The 23,062-nt window shown below is 39.2% G+C and overlaps 1 protein-coding gene across 4 annotated transcripts in view; it reads left to right on the plus strand.

Moving 5' to 3' along the window:
- Nucleotides 1–23,062, plus strand: part of GAK (cyclin G associated kinase) — a 90,016-nt gene that overhangs the window by 29,579 nt on the left and 37,375 nt on the right. For all 4 annotated transcript variants that reach the window (XM_070938523.1, XM_070938524.1, XM_070938525.1 and 1 more), the window contains exons 3-13: nucleotides 689–748; nucleotides 1,565–1,679; nucleotides 3,716–3,858; nucleotides 4,982–5,107; nucleotides 6,666–6,755; nucleotides 8,539–8,674; nucleotides 9,451–9,563; nucleotides 10,334–10,445; nucleotides 12,701–12,824; nucleotides 20,437–20,486; nucleotides 20,594–20,742. In XM_070938523.1, coding sequence (XP_070794624.1) covers nucleotides 689–748; nucleotides 1,565–1,679; nucleotides 3,716–3,858; nucleotides 4,982–5,107; nucleotides 6,666–6,755; nucleotides 8,539–8,674; nucleotides 9,451–9,563; nucleotides 10,334–10,445; nucleotides 12,701–12,824; nucleotides 20,437–20,486; nucleotides 20,594–20,742 — 1,218 coding nt within the window. The remainder of the gene's footprint in view (nucleotides 1–688; nucleotides 749–1,564; nucleotides 1,680–3,715; nucleotides 3,859–4,981; nucleotides 5,108–6,665; nucleotides 6,756–8,538; nucleotides 8,675–9,450; nucleotides 9,564–10,333; nucleotides 10,446–12,700; nucleotides 12,825–20,436; nucleotides 20,487–20,593; nucleotides 20,743–23,062) is intronic.

The raw sequence follows: 23,062 nt of genomic DNA on the forward strand, positions 1-23,062 counted from the left end.
ATGCTGCAGCTCCCCTGTGACCATGTGATCCCAATTTAAGTACTTCGTAATCTGCCTGCCCTTATGACCATCTGCAACTGCCCCTACCTGCCTATCTTTGCACCCCATCCCATCTTGCTGTGTCCTTTGGACCTACTTCCCATATGGCTGGATAGCCACAGGCCTTTGAGATTGAAATTGAGATTCCTATGAATTGGCATATTGAAGTCAGGATCCAACCAAAACTTGTGGAATAATCTCCACGCCTGAATTCATCTAAAGCTGGAGGTCATACATGAGAGCACTTAGCACTTATATACCGCTTCACAGTGCTTTGCAGCCCTCTCCAAGTGGTTAACAGAGTCAGCATGTTGCCCCCAACAGTCTGGGTCTTCATTTTACCGATTTCGGAAGGATGGAAGGCTGAGTCATCCTTGAGCCGATCAGGATCGAACTCCAGGCTGTGGGCAGAATTACAACAATGCATTCTGAGCACTGCCCCACCACAGCCGTTGGTGATATCAGTGATATGAGTGTATTGGTCTTCAATTTACATGCAAAGTTTGTGTGAGACTGATACCTTATTTTAATATAATTAAAAGAGGAAGAAAGGTATAATTACTATTGTTTGGAAACAAAACAGACACACCAAAAAAAGAGAAAAGAAATCAAAATGTTCTTCTTTGTGATCTCTTTATTTTCCCGGCAGAGATTATTGTCCAATGAAGAGGAAAAGAACAAAGCTATCATTCAAGAAGTCTGCTTCATGGTATCCTTTTGAAGACAGGTGAAATCATATTAGGCTTGGACTATCAAATCCTGGTTTAATAAATAAGGATACAAAAGTGGTTTCTTTGCTTCTTCATCAGAGCAAAACTTCCGTTTTATATTTACACTAGAAACGATCTGAATGTCTTTCAAACAGCTCAGAATTTGAAACCCGAGTTTATCTGTGGTTTAAATATCAGTTAACTGTTGTGTTCCAGATTGTTTTGCTGCTCATATGACAGGAGAAGCAGAGGAGGCATGCATAGCAGAGGACAGAACAGCTAGTCTAAATGGGATCTTTGATTAAATATATGATACAGGAAATTTGTTTGAAGTTAGAGTTGTGTCAGAGAGCATATTAGTTCTACTTGCCTCCTAATCTGTGTAAATTATCCTTGTTTGAAACTCTTAGCTTTCTTTTGCCATATTAATCCAGGGTCTTAATAATATTGTTACATCAGAAATGCTTTCGTCTGTCCTTTTCTCCCTCCTGCTTTAAATTATGCATAGAATGTGGTTGTGTTCAGCTGACTGTTAAAAGTTGATCCTAATGTTAATTGGATAAGCTCAATGTAAGCCACACTTGACCGCATCGGAGACAGGAAGCGCAGTTGCCAAACTTTGCCAATAGTGGTGGAATGCGGAATTCATTGAGTTTTCAACATCTTGAGCTGGGTCAGCACATGTTTTCGACCGTGGTCTCTCGCTCAGAATTGGAATTATAATCCAACTGAGTAAACTCGTTCCGCTGCATGCCTGCAAAGAGGTTTTCCAAATAAACGAGAAACTTTGAAACCTTAACAGACACGTGATTCAGAAAAAACTATCTGGACACCCAAACATTGTCCAGTTCTGTTCTGCTGCCTCCATTGGAAAAGAAGAATCGGATACTGGGCAAGGAGAGTTTCTTCTGCTCACAGAACTTTGTAAAGGTAAAGTTGCAATTTTTTTGTGGAATCACCTTGCCTTGACAGCCCAATTCACTGACTCAGCCAGGTTGGCTCTGTTGAGAAAAGACTCAGGTGACGTTTCTTAGAACAAAAACATTTAGTATCAGCAAAGCAGTGGTGGTATTCAGCAGGTTCTGACCAGTTCTGGAGAACCAGTACAGAAATTTTGAGTAGTTCGGAGAACCGATAAATACCGCCTCTGACTGGCCCCGCCCCCATCTATTCTCTGCCTCCCGAGTCCCAGCTGATTGGAAGGGAATGGAGATTTTAAAGTATCCTTCCCTGGAGTGGGGTGGGAATGGAGATTTTACAGTATCCTTCCCCTGCCATGCCCACCAAGCCACACCCACCAAGCCACGCCACGCCCACCAAGCCATGCCCACAGAACAGGTAGTAAAAAATTTTGTATCCCACCACTGCAGCAAAGGGTTCCAGGACTGCTATGCATTTTGAGCAAAATACATTATCTGAAATTTGAAACTTAACTCCTCCCTTTTCATTTCTGGATTTTCTGTTTCAAGAAATATTTTAGAAACAGAATGAGGAAAAACATTATTTTAAGTGTAGTAGAGGAATGACTAAGTAACTCTTCCCCACTTTAGGACTCTGAATTTTAATTAATGTTTTCTGATTATTTGGTTTGACGAAGATTGAAGAATAAGTTTATCTCCTCCTTCTCCTACTCCCCTTTGTCCTAGTGCAATATACAAAAGTATATACAATATACAAAAGTATGAAGGCTATTGCTTAACGCATTGTAAGCCGCACTGAGTCTCCAGAAAAGGGCGGCATATAAATTGAACCGATAAATACAATAAATAACTGCAAAATTAAAATAGGGTGGTTTTTTTGTTTGTTTGTTTTTCTGGCTAAGCTGGGTACAAATAAAAAAAGAAAACCTTTTAGAAATGTTTTACATTTCAAAACCTGCCACTTTTTCTAGCAAAAAGGACTATAGGCTACTGAACCAAAAAGTATTCAGTATTTGGTCTTCTCTGTTTCCCCTTTGTTTATTAGATTTTTATCCTTTACTTTATAAGTAAATCAAAGTGGCAAACACACCTAATCCTCCTCCTTCCTCCTATTTCCCCCACAACAACCCTGTGAGGTAGGCTGGGCTAAGAGAATGACTGGCCCAAAGTCACCCACCAGACTTTAAAGCCTAAGGTAGGACTCCTGGTTACTAGGTCAGCACCTTTACTACAACAAACCTCACTGCACCAAACCTTTCCAAATGCTGAGTAATGATTGGAGTGTACCGCAGTACTTATTTGCAGTCTAATATTATACGAAATAATGATAGAGTATATTGAAGAAAAGAAATATATAGCTGAGCTGTTGTTGCCAGCTAGAGCAGGGGTCAGCAATCTGCGGCTCTGGAGCTGCATGTGGCTCTTTCACTCCTCTGCTGCGGCTCCCTGTCACTCAAAATATGTGTCACAACCACCAATGTGTGACACCCGCCGGCACGCGATTTATTGAGCTTTTCAACCCCCAGTAGGCCAACCATGGATAATCCAAGAAAAGTTTCAGAAGAAAACAGAATGTTTAATTCAACTACATATGCTAGTTTTGTGGCTACTCAAGAAATAGTCAGGCACGGGAAGGGTTTTGTGGCTCCCGGATTTTCTTTTCTCTAGGAAACAGGTCCAAATGGCTCTTTGAGTGTTCAAGGTTGCAGACCCCCGAGCTAGAGGATACATTACGGGAATGTTATTTCTCTCCAGCAAAATCCCAGAGTACAGCTGGACTGATTCACACATTTTTCTCCTCCCTTTCTAATGGCACGTGTAGCAGCATACAATGTATTCACTTGGCATTAGCGTTGTGCTCATCACACAATCTCAGAATGAGCCAAAACCCCTGAGCTTCAAATCTTATGTTAGAATATACCAAGAAAGTAAACGGATCCGGGGTGGTGGTGGTGGTATTTATGGGCCTCTGTTGGCTGTCATCACAATTAGCATTCCTATTGCCTCTTCCATAATGTGTGTGATTCATGGATTTTATGTTCATAGGGCAGCTAGTGGAATTTTTAAAGAAAGTGGAATCTAAAGGCCCCCTCTCGTGCGATACAGTTTTGAAGATATTTTATCAGACTTGCCGTGCTGTGCAACATATGCACAAACAGAAGCCCCCTATTATCCACAGAGATTTAAAGGTAAGGAATCCACGTTTTCTCTACTCCTTATGAGATTGAAGCAGTGATACTTTGACTTAGGATGTTTGCCTGTAGTAGTCTGAAAAGTAAAGAGTAACAAGTCTAGGTTGTCTGAGAATGAGTTAGAGAAGATTAGGTTAAGTTCATTTTTTGCTAAAAGTTTCCCCAAACCTGGACATTTTTTCATGAGCAACTTCAAAAGAGTTGATATTTAAAAATGTTTAAAAAGGGGAGGGGATAAAACCATACACCCCTGTTTCAGAACTAAAAAGTGGAAAAACCTTGAGAGTTGGTCATATGTGTAAAATTCACGGAGGAAAGAAACAGAGCAGAAGAGACACGCAGGAGCTGACTACAGATAGTAAATGCCGTCATTTTTTTGTATAGCTAGTGAAGTTCCAAGGGATTTAAATTGCAATATAAATAATTATATTACAAATGACAGATGACCTCCTTTGTCCTTCTGGTACCTTCTAGTTCCCAGATTCCCAGGCAGTCTGACTACTTTCTGGAATTTATCCTAACATATCAGCAGAACCAGGCTGTAAAACTTACCTGGAAAACAATTACCAGTATTTCTTGTTTGTTAACTTTATATAGTGTTGGCCAGGACTGAAGTCAGACCTGAATTTACTTTTTCCCCTTGATTGGATAGTGACTAGGTAGAAATCAATGCTTAAAGAGTTTTAGAATGGTGTAAGTATTTTTTTTAGGAATTTAACAGTGGATTGCTGTCAGGTTAAAACATAAAGAATTGTTTAGTGATGTTATGTTATTAAAATGACATGAACTATAGTGATCTATATGTTGCATAGGGGATGAACAGTATATACAGTACATGTAGGTGAGAAAGTCTGAGGTCTTGAGTCTCATTGCTGAAGTTTTTAAAATTATCTTGTTCTCAGTAACTTTCCAAATGTTTTTCGGAGCACACTGTTTATGTACAAACAAGAACTGTAAAGACAGAATATTTGAATTTCAAAGCAGGCTATTGAATCTTAGAAAAATGGTTAGTTTAATGAGAACTTTGATGATCTGTGTCTACCTTGGTGATGAGAACACAGATATGCATATTTAGAGGCCGTTTTAATGTTCAGTAAATGTGTGTAACTTGTCTCTGCAGATTGAAAATACGCTGATAAGTAATCAAGGAACAATTAAATTGTGTGATTTTGGTAGTGCAACAGTTGTGACACATTATCCTGATTATAGCTGGTCTGCACAAAGACGGGCAACTGTTGAAGATGAGGTAAGACATCCAGCACTATATTTTATTTTCAACATGTTGTGTTCCCTTTTGAAAACAGTAAGGGTAAAAGTTTCCCCTGTCCAGTCGTGTCTGGCTCTATCACCATGTCTTTGCTAAGGAAGGCAGTGTTGTCTGAAGACATTTCCGTGGTTATGTGGTGAGCATGACTGTAGGCTGAAGCACACAGAACAAGGTTACCTTCCTGCTGAAGTGCTACCTATTTATCTACTTGCATTTGCATTCCTTCGAACTAGGTGGGCAGAAGCTGGGGTGAGGATGGGCACTCACCCCGTCACGCAGCGCTTGGGTCTCGAACCCGAGCTATCACCTTTCCAGCTGATAAGCTCAATGTCTTCAACTACTTGAAGCCATCGCGCCCCACATTTGAAAACCTTATTATAGTGAAAATAATTCTTAGCTAAAAAAAAATAGTTGCGTATCATTTATATGAGAATCTTATTTTTGTTGGGTTTATACATTGGTCTTTTCAAAGAATTTCCAGCATTTAGGTGGCTTAGCTTCAGTTGCTGCCGAGTATTGCATTGTTTGAAATTCTACTCTCTGAACTATGCTATTAAACACTGTGCTTTTTTGTTTCATTTATGCTTACCTAGCAAAACAGATGGATATATTCCATTTAAATAAACTTTGTGCCAAAACTCCATGCTGGGTTTTCAAAATGTATTCCCAGCCAAGCTGCATCTATTGTCCTCCCTTTGTACAGTTCTGTTTCTGAGAACAGCTTTTCAAAGAGTTTGTCTGTTTCTGGCAAGAACTGATAGAAAAAGAACAGGAAATTGAGGTTAGGAACAGGAGATGCGGAGGGGAAAATCAAAGAGCTTTGGATAGAGCCAGACCTCTTTTTCCTTATCATTAGAGTGTATTCTACCTACTTGTAAAAAAACTGCTCAAACATATAGGAGTGTGTATGGAAGTTCTATTTCCTTACAATTCCCATCATCTCTTCTTTGATTCTTTAGCTGAGCAATTTGTGAAGAGTCACATACTCACTTTGATGTAGTAGCTCTCTGTTGCCTACAGGGAGAGTTACATAATCCTATTTCTGCTGAAGACTGGGAGGGGGGGGGGGTAAAAATTTTGCACTGGGTCAGGACAAAAGCTAAAGAAATTTAATTTAGTTGGAGAGATGGAGAGCACTAAGATGTACCGCTGGTTTAACAGTGACCTTTTTTGTCCAGAGTATCTGCTCTACCACAGAAGAATAGCGTTTTCTCAAAATGCTTGAGTACTGCAGACTAGATAACTTTTCTCCAAAGACTACAGGAAAGTTGCTTGTTTCATGAGATGGGTGGCTAGATAAATTAGACAAATAAATAAAACAATTGAATGCAACTAACTAAAGAGATTCATTATTATACGTTATATAAGTAAGCTCTTTGGTCTTGCAAATGGATCTGCTTGTTGTAAAAGCTAGGATAATATATGAAAAGGCTGAATGTTAAACATCATAAGGCCGAACTTTAACAAATAAGTGAATTTGATGGAAAAATATATATACTTGTGGATTAACCATAAATCTCTTATTTTGTGTGTACAGGTCACAAGGAACACTACGCCAATGTATAGAACTCCTGAAATTATAGATTTGTATTCAAACTTTCCAATTGACGAAAAGCAAGATATATGGGTATGCATTTTCTTTCTGGATAGGTAGATTTCGGGGGTTGTAATTTGTCCCTATTGATTAGGCTTTCTCATTTATTTAGAGAGCTTCCCCTTTTTCCTTTCTCTGATAGACTCCACCAGGTAGCTAATACTAATCTGTTACAATGTATTAACATCATTCAGTGGGCATGTTAAAACTGAAAAAAAGAGCTGCAAAATCTAAAATTGACATCTCAAAAAGCAAAAAACAAAAGCCCAATAGTGTGATTGAAGTAGCATGGTTAAAACCTTAGGAAAGCAGTAAAATACCCTTAGAAATAGTAATGTTCCAACCAAACCTCTCAATTCTGTTCCTGTAAGACTTATTCTGCTGACTTAATGCTCATCATCAAGGAAGCTGCTTAACCTTTCCTAAGGTTTTGCACAGACCAGAAACAGGACATTTTCTACCAGGAGGCTTAAAGTCTTAAGTGGTATGACACAGAAGGAAAAAGAGATAGGGAAGGAGAAGGAAAACCAGCTCATCATTGCTTTTGAAGATAATTGAATGGAAGGAAGCACCCACAGTTCTAACTCAATATACTGGACCATGCCAACTCATGTTTGCTTCTGCTTTCTAATATTTATAGAACTGACATTAAAACAATTAAAATGAATTACATTTAATTAAAGCAATTAAAAACAATAAATAAAATCCAATAAAGTTCATTGTGGGATCAGACCCAGTGGCTCTCTTTCAGAATAACAGAGTTGGGAGAAACCTTGGAGGTCTTGTTTCCTGCTGAAGCAGAAAACCATATACTATTTCAGATGAATGGTGTTCCAATCTCTTCTTAAAAGCTTTCAGGGTTGGAGCATTCACAACTTCTGGAGGCAAGTTGTTCCACTGATTAATTGTTCTAACTGTCAGATAATTTCTCCTTAATTCTAGGTTGGTTCTCTCCTTGGTTAGTTTCCATCCATTGCTTTTTGTCCTGCCTTCAGATGCTTTAGAGAATAGGTTGAAACCCTCTTTTTCTGGCAACCCCTTAGATACTGGAACACCGCTATCATGTCACTCCTAGTCCTTCTTTTAATTAAACTAGACAGTTCAGTATATTTCAGTTTCATCTCTCTTATGCTCCCAGTAAGATGTTTAATAAAAATCTCCCTAAAAAGCACCAACATGAAGTTGTCAAGAAAAGGAAAATGCAAGAAGATCTAAGGGTGACAAGATTTTTTCTTAGAGACAGCTGAAAATATTCTGATAAAAGAGAATATATGTATTCCATGAAAAGCTTCCATAAGCGAAACTTTATTCAACCATAATACCACATAACTATAGACAAAAAGACTAGCTCACGTGATAAAGTTTCTCTCAATGCTACCACAATAGCTTCTTTTTGATGATCCAAAGCCACGAAGAAAGTTATCTGAAAAATCTGAAAACACAAGAAGCAGAGGATAAAAAGAAGGGCCCTTCTACGCTTTGGCTCATTTGATAGTCCATTTCCTCTGTATGCTTTAACAATTGCCTGCAAAACAACGGTGCCAATAGTTGATTTAATTCTTTCAAGAGATTCCAAAACATGGTGACTTTTTAGAAAGCGGTATCCTATTTTTAGGCACCTGTTGGATAATCATGCTTGTTGATGAAGCATTTAAGTCTCTTATCAGATGCCGAATTGTCTGTCAAATCAGCTCAAAATGTGAAATGACAACAACTTAAAAGGAAGGATAGTCATTATAACAATTGATTTGGCTAAACCTTGAATGATTTAGTCTTGTTCGGCTTCTTTTCGTAACGCTTTGTTATTTCCATGCAGGCCTTGGGTTGCATCCTCTACTTGTTGTGCTTTAGACAACACCCATTTGAAGATGGAGCTAAGCTTCGAATAGTCAATGGAAAATACTCCATCCCACAGAATGACACAAAATATACCGTGTTTCATGATCTTATACGTAAGTTTCAGACAAGGACACCAAATAACCTGGAGAGGTGGCATGAAAAGGAGGGGAGCTGTTGATTTTGTAGAGGATTTTATGGTTTCCTTTTAAACTCAAGAATGCATTTGGTTACTATACCTACAAGTGTATGTGAAAGGCCTCTCTATAGCAGCTATTTCAACATGCTACTTGACAAAGATTTGGACAGACATTCCATGCTAGAGAACAGTAATGGGAGCCATTACAAGTACAAGTCATAGAGAATAGAATAGAATAGAATAGAATAGAATAGAATAGAATAGAATAGAATAGAATAGAATAGAATAGAATAGAATAGAATAGACTTCTTTATTGGCCAAGTGTGATTGGACAGACAAGGAATTTGTCTTTGGTGCATATGCTCTCAGTGTACATAAAAAGAAAAGATACATTTGTCAAGAATCATAACGTAGAACACTTAATGATAGTCATAGGGTACAAATAAGCAATCAAATCATACTAGGAAACAGTATCAATATAAATCACAAGGATACAAGCAACAAAGTTACTTTGTTACAAAGTTAGAAAGTTATTTGAAGAGGATAGACTAGGAAGAGCTGGCCTACTCTTCGGGAAGAAAACGAATACATGCAAAAAGATTGTCTTTTTATTGTTTCAGTATAGTTTAAATGTGTGGCTTCATTCTAGCTACTTCCGAGTGCTAGCATTTCAGAGTTACCTCATAGCAATGATCACAAGTCCTATCGGCAGGCTTTTAACATACGCTGATCTTTTTCTTGCATTGTCTTTAGGTTCTGCTTTGAGGGTGAACCCAGAAGAGAGGCTGTCCATCACTGAGCTTGTCAATCAGCTGCAGGAGATTGCGGCTGCTAGAAATGTGAATCCAAAGTCCCCTATCACAGAGGTAATAGATCCTGTATGGTGAAACCAATTCTCTGCTATGTGGCAGCACTGTGTGTCACATGGTGGAACCCCAGAAACCCCAGCAGGCATGTAGGTATGATTAGGAAGAAACCTGCATCATATTCATTTATTTCTGCTAAGAAAATATCATGGATGTATCATCAGGAATTGAACTTGATGTTTAGCTTTAGTAAAAGCCTATGGCAACACCTTTTTTAGCTATCCTCTGTAGTAAGATGAAGAAGGAAATAACATAACAATGTCATTGAATGGGACAGAATCAGTGGCCAGCTTTTGGTATTTTTGGGAGGATTGCAAAATGTTGAGTATAGATGATGTCATTTTAGAGGGCTATTGGGAACTGCAGAAGAGATAAATACTACGATTGGCTTTCGGGAATGGGAATTGCATAATTCCTCCCCAAATCATCCATTTATTCTGCTCTCTTTCTGCTCCTCTGGGCTATGTTTTCAAAGGTGAAGGAGAAAAGACAGTTGATGGTGATGATAGAACAGTCTATGTAAACCAGTTCTCCATTTTTAATAATTTGGCTTAGTGTTTTTCCACATTAATTAGATTATTGCTTCTTGAATGCTTCATTTAGAGCTTTATATTAAAATCAAAATTTGCAGCGATCCTTATATTCTATTTTTACAATCAACCAAATTTATTTAAAGTGACTATTACTTTTTTTTAGTGCAGATGGGCTGTGGGTGGGGAAGAGTGGGAGTATATTTGTGTTCACTCCTGCTGTGATGCTTTCCCCCCCAGCTTCTTGAACAAAATGGGGGCTACGGGAATTATGCTCAGCCTAAGACATCTTCAGCCTTGGTGCCACAGAACTCAAAACCTGCTGGTCAGCTTAACAATATATATAATGCAGGTATGATGCTTAATGGAATTTTCTTTGTGTTCTGTCCAATTCTTACTGTTTCTTTTAACATTTCTGGCATCTTTTTTATGTAGCCTTTCTTGCAGTATTTGACCATCTCAATTCTTATTTATTTTAGTATTGCTACTAAACTTTTAAGTTTAGACTTAAAAAGTTTTCCCAAACTTAGAAATCCTGGTGAGAAGTAATAGTAATCAAGCTTTGAACAGAATGATGTTCTGTTCTGTTCCTTACCGTCTCATATTGATAATGTCATATATCAAGGTTTTAGATAAGGAGACCAATTCATAGTTTATTCTCAGCCATGGATAATTTTGGTATTTTGGGCCAGTCACTCTCTCATAAGCCAAACTCCTCCCAAGAGAAAAAAGGAAAGGGAAGGTTTATGAGTCCCACCTTGAGCTTCTGAAGGAAAGTGGAATTTAAATATAACAAATTTCCAGATTTGGAATAAACCATGGAATCATAACAAACCACAGTGGTATGGGATGTTGGAGTAAAAGGAGGAAAAGTGATTCTGTTGGATGTAGAAAATTCAATCTGATTTTATAGTTATCCTTCTCTGTTGAAGAGTAAAAATCATATGTAGATTTTTGAATATTTGTTGACAGTATGATTCCTGGAACACAAACTGTATTAAAAAGGAAAGTTTTGTTTCCTGACTTGTAAGCAAAACATAGGAACTTTAGACTGGAACTTAGAACTTTCTATCTGTGCCCTAATGGACCTTCAGAATAATTACAATATTATAATTAACATTAGGAATATATACTTAAAAACAGGGCATCTTAGAGACCAGCAAATGTATGTGTGAATTTGTGAATTTCAGTCATTTCACTGGATCAGATGTACTTTCTGATATACAGCTTAATCAAATAGTACATCAGTATTGGCACTGGAGTCTAAAAACGAATAGTGTCTCTAGATGAAATGAGTGAAATTTTGTGAAGTTAGTTGAAATGCCATAGTTGTTACAAATGCCAATGGAAGGTTGGTTCTCTAATTCTGGAGGTTTTTAAGCAGACCCTGGACAGCTACCTCTAGTGCAGTGGTTCTCAACCTGTGGGTCGGGACCCCTTTGGGGGTCGAACAACCCTTTCACAGGAGTCGCCTAAGACCATTGGAAAACACATATTTTCAGTGATTTTAGGAATAATTTTATGGTTGGGAGTCACCACAACATGAGGAACTGTATTAAAGGGTCGCGGCATTAGGAAGGTTGAGACCCACTGCTCTAGTGGATGGTTGAGTTAGTTTTTTCTGCATATCGTACAGCAGGGGTCTCTAATCTGTGGGCCGTGGCACACTGTTGGGCCATGATGGGTTTGCAACTGGGCTGTGGAAATGGTCGGTGAGCGCACACATGCATCCTCACTTGCGTGAATAAGGGGCAAGTGCGTGCACACATGCTCCATTTATGTGAGCAGCATGCATGCCACTTGTGGAAATGGAGCTCTGCGCACGAACTTGCCAGACGCTTGCATGAACTATCCCTTCCTGCCCTCTGGTCTGCACAGCCGGAAACATTGGGGAACTCTGCTGTAGAGGGTTGGATTATGAGCCACGGTGGCACAGTGGTTAGAGTGTAGTACTGCAGGCTACTTCTGCTGCCTGTCGGCTGCCTGCAATTTGGCAGTTCAAATCTCACCAGGCTCAAGGTTGACTCAGCCTTCCACTCTTCGAAGGTGGGTAAAATGAGGACCCAGATTGTTAGGGGCAATATGCTGACTCTGTAAAACGCTTAGAGAGGGCTGTAAAGCACTGTAAAGTGGTATATAAGTCTAAGTGCTATTGCTATTAGATGGTCCTTGTATTTCCTTCTCACTGTATAGTCTTACCATTGTGTGAGCATTTAAAACATACAGCAGTCTTCTGATCCCTGAAGGTAATAGCAGCTGACTGCCATCTGAAATTGAATGCTTTGCTTATTGCAGCTAATAGTTTTGCAGGATTGTGTTTGCTTCAGAATGTGTGGACTGTCTTAGAAGAGGAACCATTTGCTGCTTTTCTGTTGAATTATTACAGTTGGCCGCTCTTCTTTGTGTAGAAAAATATTGCTTTAATTAAAAGACACAGACTAAGGTAATAATACATAAATAAAGACGGCAACTAAAGTGCCCTGCTGAATTTGTTTTTAAATGGAAGTACAATTTAATGCAATTTCTAATGGAAATGTAAGTCTGTTTAGAGTAAAGAATAATGATGATTGCCTGCTTGGGTTATAATGCTGTGTTCTTGGCTTTTAGGGCTGATAGTGGCAGAATGTGACCAGACTGCTGGTGGGTTTTTTGATATCCTTCGAGGTGGGACCGAAAGATTTTTCACAAATATCAAGGATACATCTTCAAAAGTTATTCAATCTGTAGCCAAGTAAGTAAAAGTGTGGCTATTTCCATTCTCTGTACTGCAGTTCACCATTCTCAGTGCAAAGGGCATTTTATGTAGTACCATTATTTTCCTTTGGGAATTTTTATTTTATAAGTTACAACCCATTTACAGTCTTGTGGACAGGAACACTAGGAATTCTACTAAGATCAAAGGATGACTCTCTGATTTGAACCCTATCCTTTCCCTTGCTTTCTTGGGAGAATAGAATTGTTCCTTAATCAGATTAATATTGATCAATATTGATATTGGGAAAATTTTGGAATTCCAATTCTGAAAAATCATACGGCCAGAATGACTCTTAATTCACTAAAAGAAAAAATAATAATATAATAAAGTTCTAAAAGTCAGGTCTCATGTGCAAATTAATTTAATTTGTTTAAACTTAGTACTTACTTGTGATCTAATACCAAGACAATAAATTTTAAAATACCGTATGCCACTAAACTCAAGCCTTATATATAATTTATTGTCTAAATTACATTCAGTGTTCAAATTGTTTGCAAATTTGCTTATAAGTACTTCCTTACTTATTTGACACCTGATCTTTAAACATTCCTAAGTACAGTAACATTTTCTCTGAAAAAAATTAATAAGACATATTGTAATTGGTCTATGGGGCTTGGCTTTTTGGACATCCTGTACATATATATAACTGTGGTTTGCCCATTAATACAGTAACCATAGTTTCTTGATTTTTTTTTTTTTTTAAATTAAATTTAAATCTCTCCTGTATTATTTTTACCAGTAACTCTAGGCAGTGAACAAGCGATTGAAAGAAAGTGATAACTTTAAATTATTACTAGGAATGTTAGATCTTGAAGCAGAATTGCCATAGTGTATATTTCAAATGTGGCCTTTCCTTTGAATAGTTTTAAAAAAATACCAGACAATAAACCAAATTTAGCCTCCAAAAGTCTAAATTTTAGATTGAGGAAAAGAGTGACTTCCCATTCATAAAATATGCCCAAACTTTGGCAGCAAAATCTTAGCATGGCCAGGTCATACATGTTACTCTCTTTGAATTTCATAATCTGAAAAAAATTAAAACACCTTTTCTTGTATATTATGTTACATTACTTCTTTCCAATTACAGTGGAATTCTTTTTAAAAATCTTTCTTGTGTTTCAGTTGCATGTTTAACTATCATTTTGGAATTATCCATAATGCTTTAAACCTGTTAAATAGACTTTAAACTAGCACATCTAATTTACATGAGTAAAACAACTAGAATCCAGTCAAATTATTCCCTTATACATTGCAAATTACATCACGAATGGTGTGTTCAAGGTGGCAAGAATATTAGGAATCAAAGCTGAGATTTGCTGAAAACAGGACTGTCAAGCTAGTTGGCTTTTCAGTTAGAATAATTTCCCAGTTACTAAAGCTATAGAATCATACTGTAAGGTTCAATATAACATCATTAATGGTCCCAAACACTCATTCACTTGTTCAGTGAAGCTATGCTTCGTTTCTAATCTAGTTTTGGATCTAGCTCACATGTTAGATGTTAGATAAGACAGTAGTGACCCTTCAAGGGTTGCTCTGTTCTGTGTCGCCTTAGCAACTCATAGTTTCTAAATCATGTGAGGCTGCGTCAGTCATTCTTTCTTTCAGTTATTGTCTGAGAAGAAGTGTGGGCATGGGAACAGAGAGTTCAGAATGACCCATGTGATGTTTGCTTTCCAAAAAATGCCAAGACGGGATGGGGAGTAATGAGATGGATTCACATTTTTCTTTTTTTAGGTCTACAAGATTAAGCTACCTTAAGCTGACATGAGAAGCAAGCCCTGCTTTTTTGCTTTTGTTTTATTGCAATAATTTTTTTTAATACAATAGCTGGCGTACAAGTGAAATTGAATTAATTGAATCCGTTAGTCTGTTATCTCCTAAAGCCGAGTAAGATTCTTTCATTTACATACACTTTTGTGCCTGCTCTCGACCAGGATTTTCATGGGGAGGGGGGAGGAGCTGAGTTGGGCCCATTTGAGATTTCGAATATTTGTAATGGTTGCCATGGTAAATCTGACCAATCACAGAAGCCTCGTATGACAGATCATAAACAGACCCCAGGATTGGAATTACTCACTGTTTTATTTTCTAAATCTGACCAGAGGAACTGTAAGTTATGCATATAGTAATTTGCTTTGCTGCATGCTAACTTCCCATTATTATTTTTTTTATGAAGGGGAAAGAACTGGATAAAATGCTGGACAAGCTATAGGTGGCACACTGTCACTCATTGATCTTAGATAGCACTTTGGGGTCCAGGTTTTAGACCAAAGTTTCTGTGATCTGTAGATCATTGATGCCCCTACAAATAATCGAATGAAGGAAGATTATATTCTAATAATATATTCTCAAGTGCCATCCTTTCTGTTATATTCAGTGTTGCTATTGTTGTTATTGTTTGTTGTTATTATTATCTCTTTTATTCATTAAACATGAAACTCGGTCAACTGAACATTTAAAAATGTATCACATTTTATTATTTATTACTCATCACATTATTTATTATTATTAATATTATTTGAAGTTATAATTGATTCAGAAATATCATTGTGCTATGCTGCATTCTGTGAACTGAAGTATTGTTGCTTGGTGTGACTTCAATATAAATCAATTACTCTGCACATTTGATGGTCAGATCAATGGTTATTACCTCATTGCTCAAGAGAAAAGGTTTAGGCTCTGATATAGGTTTTGATGATAACGTAATGGTCTGCTTAAAAGGAAAGGATGGGAACTTCTGTTATTTAGATATCAGCAAATAAATCTATAACATAATTTCAGTTTTATCAATCTCTTGATATGGTTTTATCTTAAATGTACAATTGCAAACTTGGAATGAAATAATATAACTTATTTGGGAACTCTAAAGGGTAAAGTATTCATCATAGGTTCAAAAAGCCTTACGACTTTTTTGAATCTTTGGTAGTCCAGTATGTGACTGGTAGCTTTTGAAGGATAACTACTGTATTGAAGAGATCAGTGGGAGAAAGAGGCAGAGTCCTCCATCTCTGGGTTAATGCCTAGGGACAGTTGTCACATAATTCAAAGTCTTCATGCATTTTTGCGCAAGGAAGACATAACTAGTTAGACTGGAAAAAGAACATACTTCTTCCTCTACTGTTCAGCAGACTAATCTGATGAAAAGTTTATGAAACTGATGTTTAGGGAGATTCAGGTCTAGTATTCTGGAGGGATTATGACATCAGGATTAGGCTAACCAATCATAAATTAGTTAACCCACATACTGTTCCATGATGTCATTCTGTTGACCAAGACAATGGTTTAGTGCCAACAAGACCTCAATATAAGCTCACTTAGTTTTTTAGGTTTTCCTTTTTGCTAGTCATTCAGTGCTTGAATGCTAGCAGCTGTATACTGTCAGAGGGAATTCTCATTGGGATGGACTGGAACCGTTTCTTTCAAGCGGGGTCTTTCCTGGGCAAGGTGAATGACCTCAGGAGATAAGCATTCTTAGCTGGAAATAAGCAGCATTTTAATTGGTAGAAATTACAAATAAACATATGAAAAAATACTGTATCTCTCAGAATATGAGCAGTATTTATGAAAACAGTCAACTAAGTTTGATAAGAATTGTGAGCATTGGCTCTCATCCATATCAATGGTTCTTGTTATTCATAATGGTATCCATCCAATTTAATGTGGGCTATAGCATTTGGGACAAGGAAAAACAAAAGTAAAATTTGATTTAGAGAGTTCAATTTTTTAAATCTTTATTTTGTTTTTTTGGGTGATTTCTGTTTTGTTTTGTTCTGTTTTACCTTACGTTTTGATTTGGTGTTTGATGCTTCTTTCCTTGCCCATTTTTCCCCATTGCTTTTCGTCATTCCATGCTCATGTTCCTTAGCAGCCCAAGGTAAATATTTCTTCAGTATGTTAGTATTCGTACTGTGTGTGCATGCTAGCAGCCAATATCCAACTACAAAAAGTTTTCTGAACTCTTTAAGTTTTACCTGTGCCTTGTGATCTCTGCTCAATGTTTTAGCACATGCATAAAACATGTATGCAGACCTATAACCTTATGAATTAAGACATTGCCATTAGGTTCTCAGTTACGTTTATATTTAGCATCATATTTTTGGTACATGTACATCTATAAAGTTCCTTTTTTTCATCAGCCCACTAAATTGCTATATCTCATATTTCTGGCTGTTTTTTTTCCTCTTCCAGTAAGGACACAGATAATAAGAAGCAGATTATTGTCAAGTATTGTCACTGAAATCTTTTATTTCTTAATTTCTGTGTTATTTTTAGGACTTGAAAGAATGGGGCTGTATTTTTAGAGCTATGTGTAGCCAGATCATTCAAACTAAAATCGTTTTCTGAAAGGCATAATTCCAGTAAATGTATTGCAACAACTAAATTGAAATATGCATACATTGTAAATGTCCACCATGTGGATTGTTACATGGTCAGATCTCCCAAAAATGGAGAAAAAAAAGTTGTTGCAAACGCTAAAGAATAGATAAGAATGGTTCCATGTATAAAACTGTGGCTTTGGTATCCAGGCCTAATGAAAAATTTAAGCTAGTGCATAAATATCAAAACTCCCATTTATCTTTGCTACATAGGATAGGGAAGGGAAATTGATACCCCATGGACTTGCTGGGTTCTTTCCCTATTTTGCACACAGTTCTATTCAGACCAAACTAAGAATCCACTGACTTGGTCAAATGTGATCCTTATACACCGTTGTTAGGGGGATTCACAAAATTGGTCAAAACTGCGGGGGTGCAGTGATTAGAATGCAGTACTGCGGCTAATTCTGCTGACTGCCAACTGCCAGCAGTTTGGCAGTTCGAGTCTCATTGGCTCATGGTTGACCTACCCTTCCATCCGAGGTCGGTAAAATGAGGACCCAGATTGCTGGGGGCAATATGCTAACTCTGTAAACTGCTTAGAGAGGGCTGCAAAGCACTGAAGCGGTATATAAGTCTAAATGCTATTGCTATTTGAGATTATTAGCAACTCAAAAAGTGCTAATTAAGGTGCTCTAGGTGTTGGTTAGCCTACTGGCTCCTTCCAAATAGTTTCAATTGCAATGCCCATAATTCCAAGACATTCCCTCTATCCTTCAGCTATGTAGTCCGTGCCACAGTTCAGGAAGAATTTTGCTCAGTTCATAGCTTTGCTGTGAAGCAAACTGGCAAGGAGATCACAGCTCAGTTGGTAACCCATGTTAAAGGAAGATGGAAATCCTGAGCATAAATGTGGAAGGCAGACTTGAAATAGCTGGTTAAAGAATTTGTCATTTGTGTGTGTGGGTGTTTTGTTTAACTTCTCTACTTTACTAAATCTGTTTTTCAAACCTAAAAATGCTATCCTCTTTAGGAGTCTTAAAACCATCTGTGCCGACTTAAATTAACTTTTTTTCTGCATATAATATTAGTTATCTAATATCTTTAGAAGAGCATATGACGGCCGTGGCCAGGGGGGCCTTTTATCAGGTTCGCCTGATTCACCAGTTGCAGCCCTTTCTGGATCGGGACGCCCTACGCACGGTCACTCATGCCCTTGTTACTTCCCGGTTGGACTATTGTAATGCTCTCTACATGGGGCTCCCCTTGAAGAGCACTCGGAGGCTCCAACTGGTCCAGAATGCTGCCGCGCGGGTGGTTATGGGCACAACTCGTTGTGCCCATGTGACACCCCTCCTGCGCGAGCTGCACTGGCTCCCAGTGGTCTTCCGGGTGCGATTCAAGGTGTTAGTTACCACCTTTAAAGCACTCCATGGCATAGGACCCGGGTACCTCCGAGACCGTCTCCTGCCACCAATAGCCTCCCACCGACCAGTCCGTTCCCACAGGGAGGGTCTCCTCAGAGTGCCGTCAACCAAGTTATGTCGACTGGCGGCGCCCAGGGGGAGGGCCTTCTCTGTGGGAGCCCCATCCCTGTGGAACGAACTGCCCCCGGAAATTCGTAAGATCTCCGACCTCCGGGCGTTTCGCTGCTCACTGAAGACCCTATTATTCCGCCAGGCCGGACTAACAACACAATAGCTTTTAAATTGGGATATTTAAATTTATTGGGGTTTTAAATCTGAGCCACTTTATTTAATTATTTTAAATTTTATATTGTTGTTTTGTTTGTGTTTTTAAACAGGCTGTACACCGCCCTGAGTCCTTCGGGAGAAGGGCGGTATAGAAATAAAATTATTATTATTATTATTATTATTATTATTATTATTATTATTATTATTATTATTATTATTATTATTATTATTATCTTCCTGCTCACTGCTTGAGACTTATTTACCATTATGTCCCACTGCATAATTGATTGTTATTTTGTAGACTCTACTTGTATAGCTTAATACGTTCACTACAGATAATCCTCAATTTATGACCACCATTGAGCCCAAAATTTCCATTGCTAATCAAGACAGGTGAGCTTTGCCCTATTTTACAACCTTTCTCGCCACAGTTGTTAAGTGAATCACTGCAGTTGTTAAGTTAGCAACACGGTTGTTAAGTGAATCTGGCTTCCCCATTGACTTTGCATGTCAGAAGTTGAGGTTGCAAAAAGGAATCACATGACACACTTCAACCCTCACAAATATGAGCTAGTTGACAAGCATCCCAGTTTTGATCATGTGACCATAGGGGTGCTGCAATGGTCGTAACCATGAAAAACAGTCATAAGTCATTTTTTTCCAGTGGCATTGTAACCCCAGACAGTCACTAAATGAAAGGTTGTAAGTTGAGAACTATCTGTAGTATTCTACTTCCTCCTGTTCCTTCTTTTTCCCTCTGTAGTTATTTAGTGTCGTTTGTTTACAGCACTAAAGAGGTCTGGGCTAATGGAGGATTAAAAGCTCTGTACCCGTTGTGTTTTGAAGGACTTTTTTTGCTGTTGATGTAATAACAAACTAGACCAGGGGTCCTCAAACTTGGCAGCTTTAAGGCTTGTGGACTTCAACTCCCAGAATTCTCAAGCCAGATATGCATAGCTGGCTGGAGAATTCTGGGAGTTGAAGTCCACAAGCCTTAAAGCTGCCAAGTTTGAAGACCTCTGAACTAGACTATTAATTTTTCAGAGCTTTGATACAATCTAGGAAATGGAAATCTGTGACCCTCAGGATGTTACTGAACTATAATTCCCAGCATACCTCACCACTGAGCATGCTGTGGGAATACATATATACAGTTGTAGTTACCAATAGCTGGACAGGTGCAGATTTCTCCTGGAAAGAATATCCCCCCCGCCCCCGCCTGAAAATAATTTTGTAAAGCCTATTATCTAAGACAGTGATCAGGATCTTTCATCTTTGAGATAATTGTTTTTTCTCGAAAGAAAATAATTCTTTAATGGTTCAGGCATTTAAGCTGCCATTTACAGTGTGTATTAACCAGGGATATTCTAGATTCTTTAGTTTATCTCCCATAGTTCAGATATTTGAGAATCACATTTGTGACTATCTCTTGGGGATAGGGAGAACAGGTGGTGGTCTTGTTTGATGAACAAAAAGTCAGTAGAATTTAATAAGCCACTTGAAAATAATCATCTATTGAACTGACTTATATTCTAACCTTTAACTTGAGTTTTTTTTTTTAAATCTATATTTCAGTTATGCAAAAGGAGATTTGGATATATCATACATTACATCCAGAATTGCTGGTATGATTACAAACATTTTATTAAACCTGATTTTCTTAAAAAGCAGGCGAATTATATTGAGTTCAACCCTGACTGTTTCTTTCTTTCTTTCTCCCTTCGTTCTCTAGTGATGTCATTTCCAGCGGAAGGTGTTGAGTCTGCTATAAAAAATAACATTGAAGATGTGAGGCTGTTTTTGGACTCAAAACATCCTGGACGTTATGCTGTCTACAATCTGTCTCCAAGATCATATCGGCCTTCCAGATTTCACAATAGGGTTTGTAAAGTAGTATTACTTTACTCCATTGTGTTTTGTGCATGACAATATTGCACATCTCATTGTACACCTTCCTCACCTTGGTGGGGAAAATAGTGAGAGTGTTTATAGTATCAAAGAAGAATCTTCAAGCTGACTTCCAACCATCAATAAAGCCAAAACTTTTTTTTAGCTTGAAGGCTTCTTTCAATCTTACGGGACTGCAAAAGGAAGAAGGATTGTCAGTAAAATGGGTCTGGATTAAAAGAAGAAAGGAATATTTCATAAAGTAAAGACATAAATAGACAAGGACAGTGGATATAGTAGTTACCACTAGATGTTTCCCTAAGATCTATGGAGCAGGATATGAAATCATTTACAGACAGAACAACATACACCCTCATACATAGTTTTGCCTCTAGTAGTAGCATTTCTTTAAACAAAATAACCCTTTGCAAGAATTTGTGTATTTTTCTATTCTATCAGTTTTAATACTTTGAAATTTAAAAAAAAGACCATTCAAAATAGCAGCAAATCTGTTTCAAAATGTTAATGGATTTGGTTTTATATACATGTCCCAGAAATAAGGCCAAGCCTGATTTTTGGGGTGGGCATAACTATACGCCCTCCCTCGAAAATAAGCCCTCCAGCAAGTGCGGCTGTTTTTGCTATGGATTGCGGCCACTTCTGCAGCAGGAGGCCAAGTAATGCCCCCCATGTACCTTGTGTTGGCCTTCCGAAGGGTACTGTAGCAGCAGTTATCCACAATTTTTTTACCCTTATTTCATCCCTACTGTACTGGGCCACGTGGGTCAGGACGAAATAAGGGTTAACAAATTGTGGATAGCTGCTGCTATGGTACCCTTCAGAAGGCCGGCGCAAGGCGCGAGTCTCCTGCTGCAGAAGTGGCTGCGCCCGAGGAGCGCTTTTGGGAGAGAAGGCAAAGGGGAAGCGATCGCTTGCAAACTCCCGCCCTGCTCCCGCTTCTCCGCCAGGCAACTTCCGGCAGCCCCAGAGCCCAAAGCTCGTGCCCGCCTGGCTCTTTTCCCCAGTACCCTGCTCTATTGAGGGAGGTGAGGGAGAAGCGAGATGCATGGAGCGAGACAGGGCTCATTCTTCTTGCCGCCTCTTCTCCCTCTCTCGCTGGGCATGGCAGGGCTTCCTGCCCCTGGCCAAATTGGATGAAATTTGGGGGTTGCAAGTGGGGAGGGATGTGGCTGGGGTGAGGTGAAGGAAACCTTGCGAGTTCAATCAAATTTCTTGAACTCGCGAGAAGTTTGGTTTTACCCTACAACGTGTTTGCCTGCAGACAACGGCGAGACACGCGACAGAGCTGCAAGACAGGTAAGACGTGCGTCTCATGTCTCCCCGGCCCTACCCCTCCCCACCTGCCACCCCCAAATTGCATCCAATTTGGGCAGGGGCAGGAAGCCCTGCCATGCCCAGCGAGAGAGGGAGAAGAGACTGCAAGAAGAGCCCCATCACACTCCATGAATCTCCCTTCTCCCCCGCCCTACCTGCCATCCCCCTCGACAAAGAGATGGCGGGAAAGGGCAGAAGCCAGTCGGCTGTTACAGTACCATTGAGGTGCGTGGAACCGTCTTACCTGCCTTGCAGCTCCGTCGCGTGTCTCGCCGTTGTCTGCAGGCAAACACGTAGGGTAAAAAAAACCCTCATGAATTCAATCAAACTTCTCAAACTCGTGAGAAGTTTGGTTTTACCATACATGTTTGCCTGCAGACAACAGTGAGACACGCGACAGACCTGCAAGGCAGATAAGACGTGCATCTCGTGTCTCCCTGGCCCCTGGAGGCGGGGGAAAAGAGACGGTAAGAGGAGCAAGCCCCGTCTCGCTCCATGCGTCTTGCTTCTCCCCCGCCCCACATGCCACCCCCCTCAATAAAGAGCCGGGTGCTGTGGAAAAGGGAGCCAGGCGGGCGCAGGCTTTGGGCGTCTGGGGCTGCCGGGGGTCACCCGGAAGAGAGGTGGGAGTGGGGCGGGAGTTTATAGCGAGGAGGATGGATGGATGGATGGATGGGAGGCGGGCAAGTGCAAAGAATGCTGGGGAGATTCCCACCTTTGGTGCCCCACTGAATAGCTGATGAGCGGCTGTGTTGCGTTTCCACAGCAGCGCAACACAGCAGAAGCCATGAGGTGGCCACGCTCGCTGTCTCCTGCACCCCCAAAATAATAAGACACCCACCCCCGATAATAAGGCCAAGCCCTTATTTTGGGGTTCAAAAAAATATAAGACAGGGTCTTATTTTTGGGGGAACATGGTAACTTATGCATAGGTTCTAAGTCCATATTATTTTACATACGCTTCTTAATTCTGAACTGC

The sequence above is a fragment of the Pituophis catenifer genome, unplaced genomic scaffold (assembly GCF_029215685.1).
Source record: "Pituophis catenifer annectens isolate HBS135680 unplaced genomic scaffold, rPitCat1.0.hap2 SCAF_2, whole genome shotgun sequence".
Lineage (NCBI taxonomy): Eukaryota > Metazoa > Chordata > Lepidosauria > Squamata > Colubridae > Pituophis > Pituophis catenifer.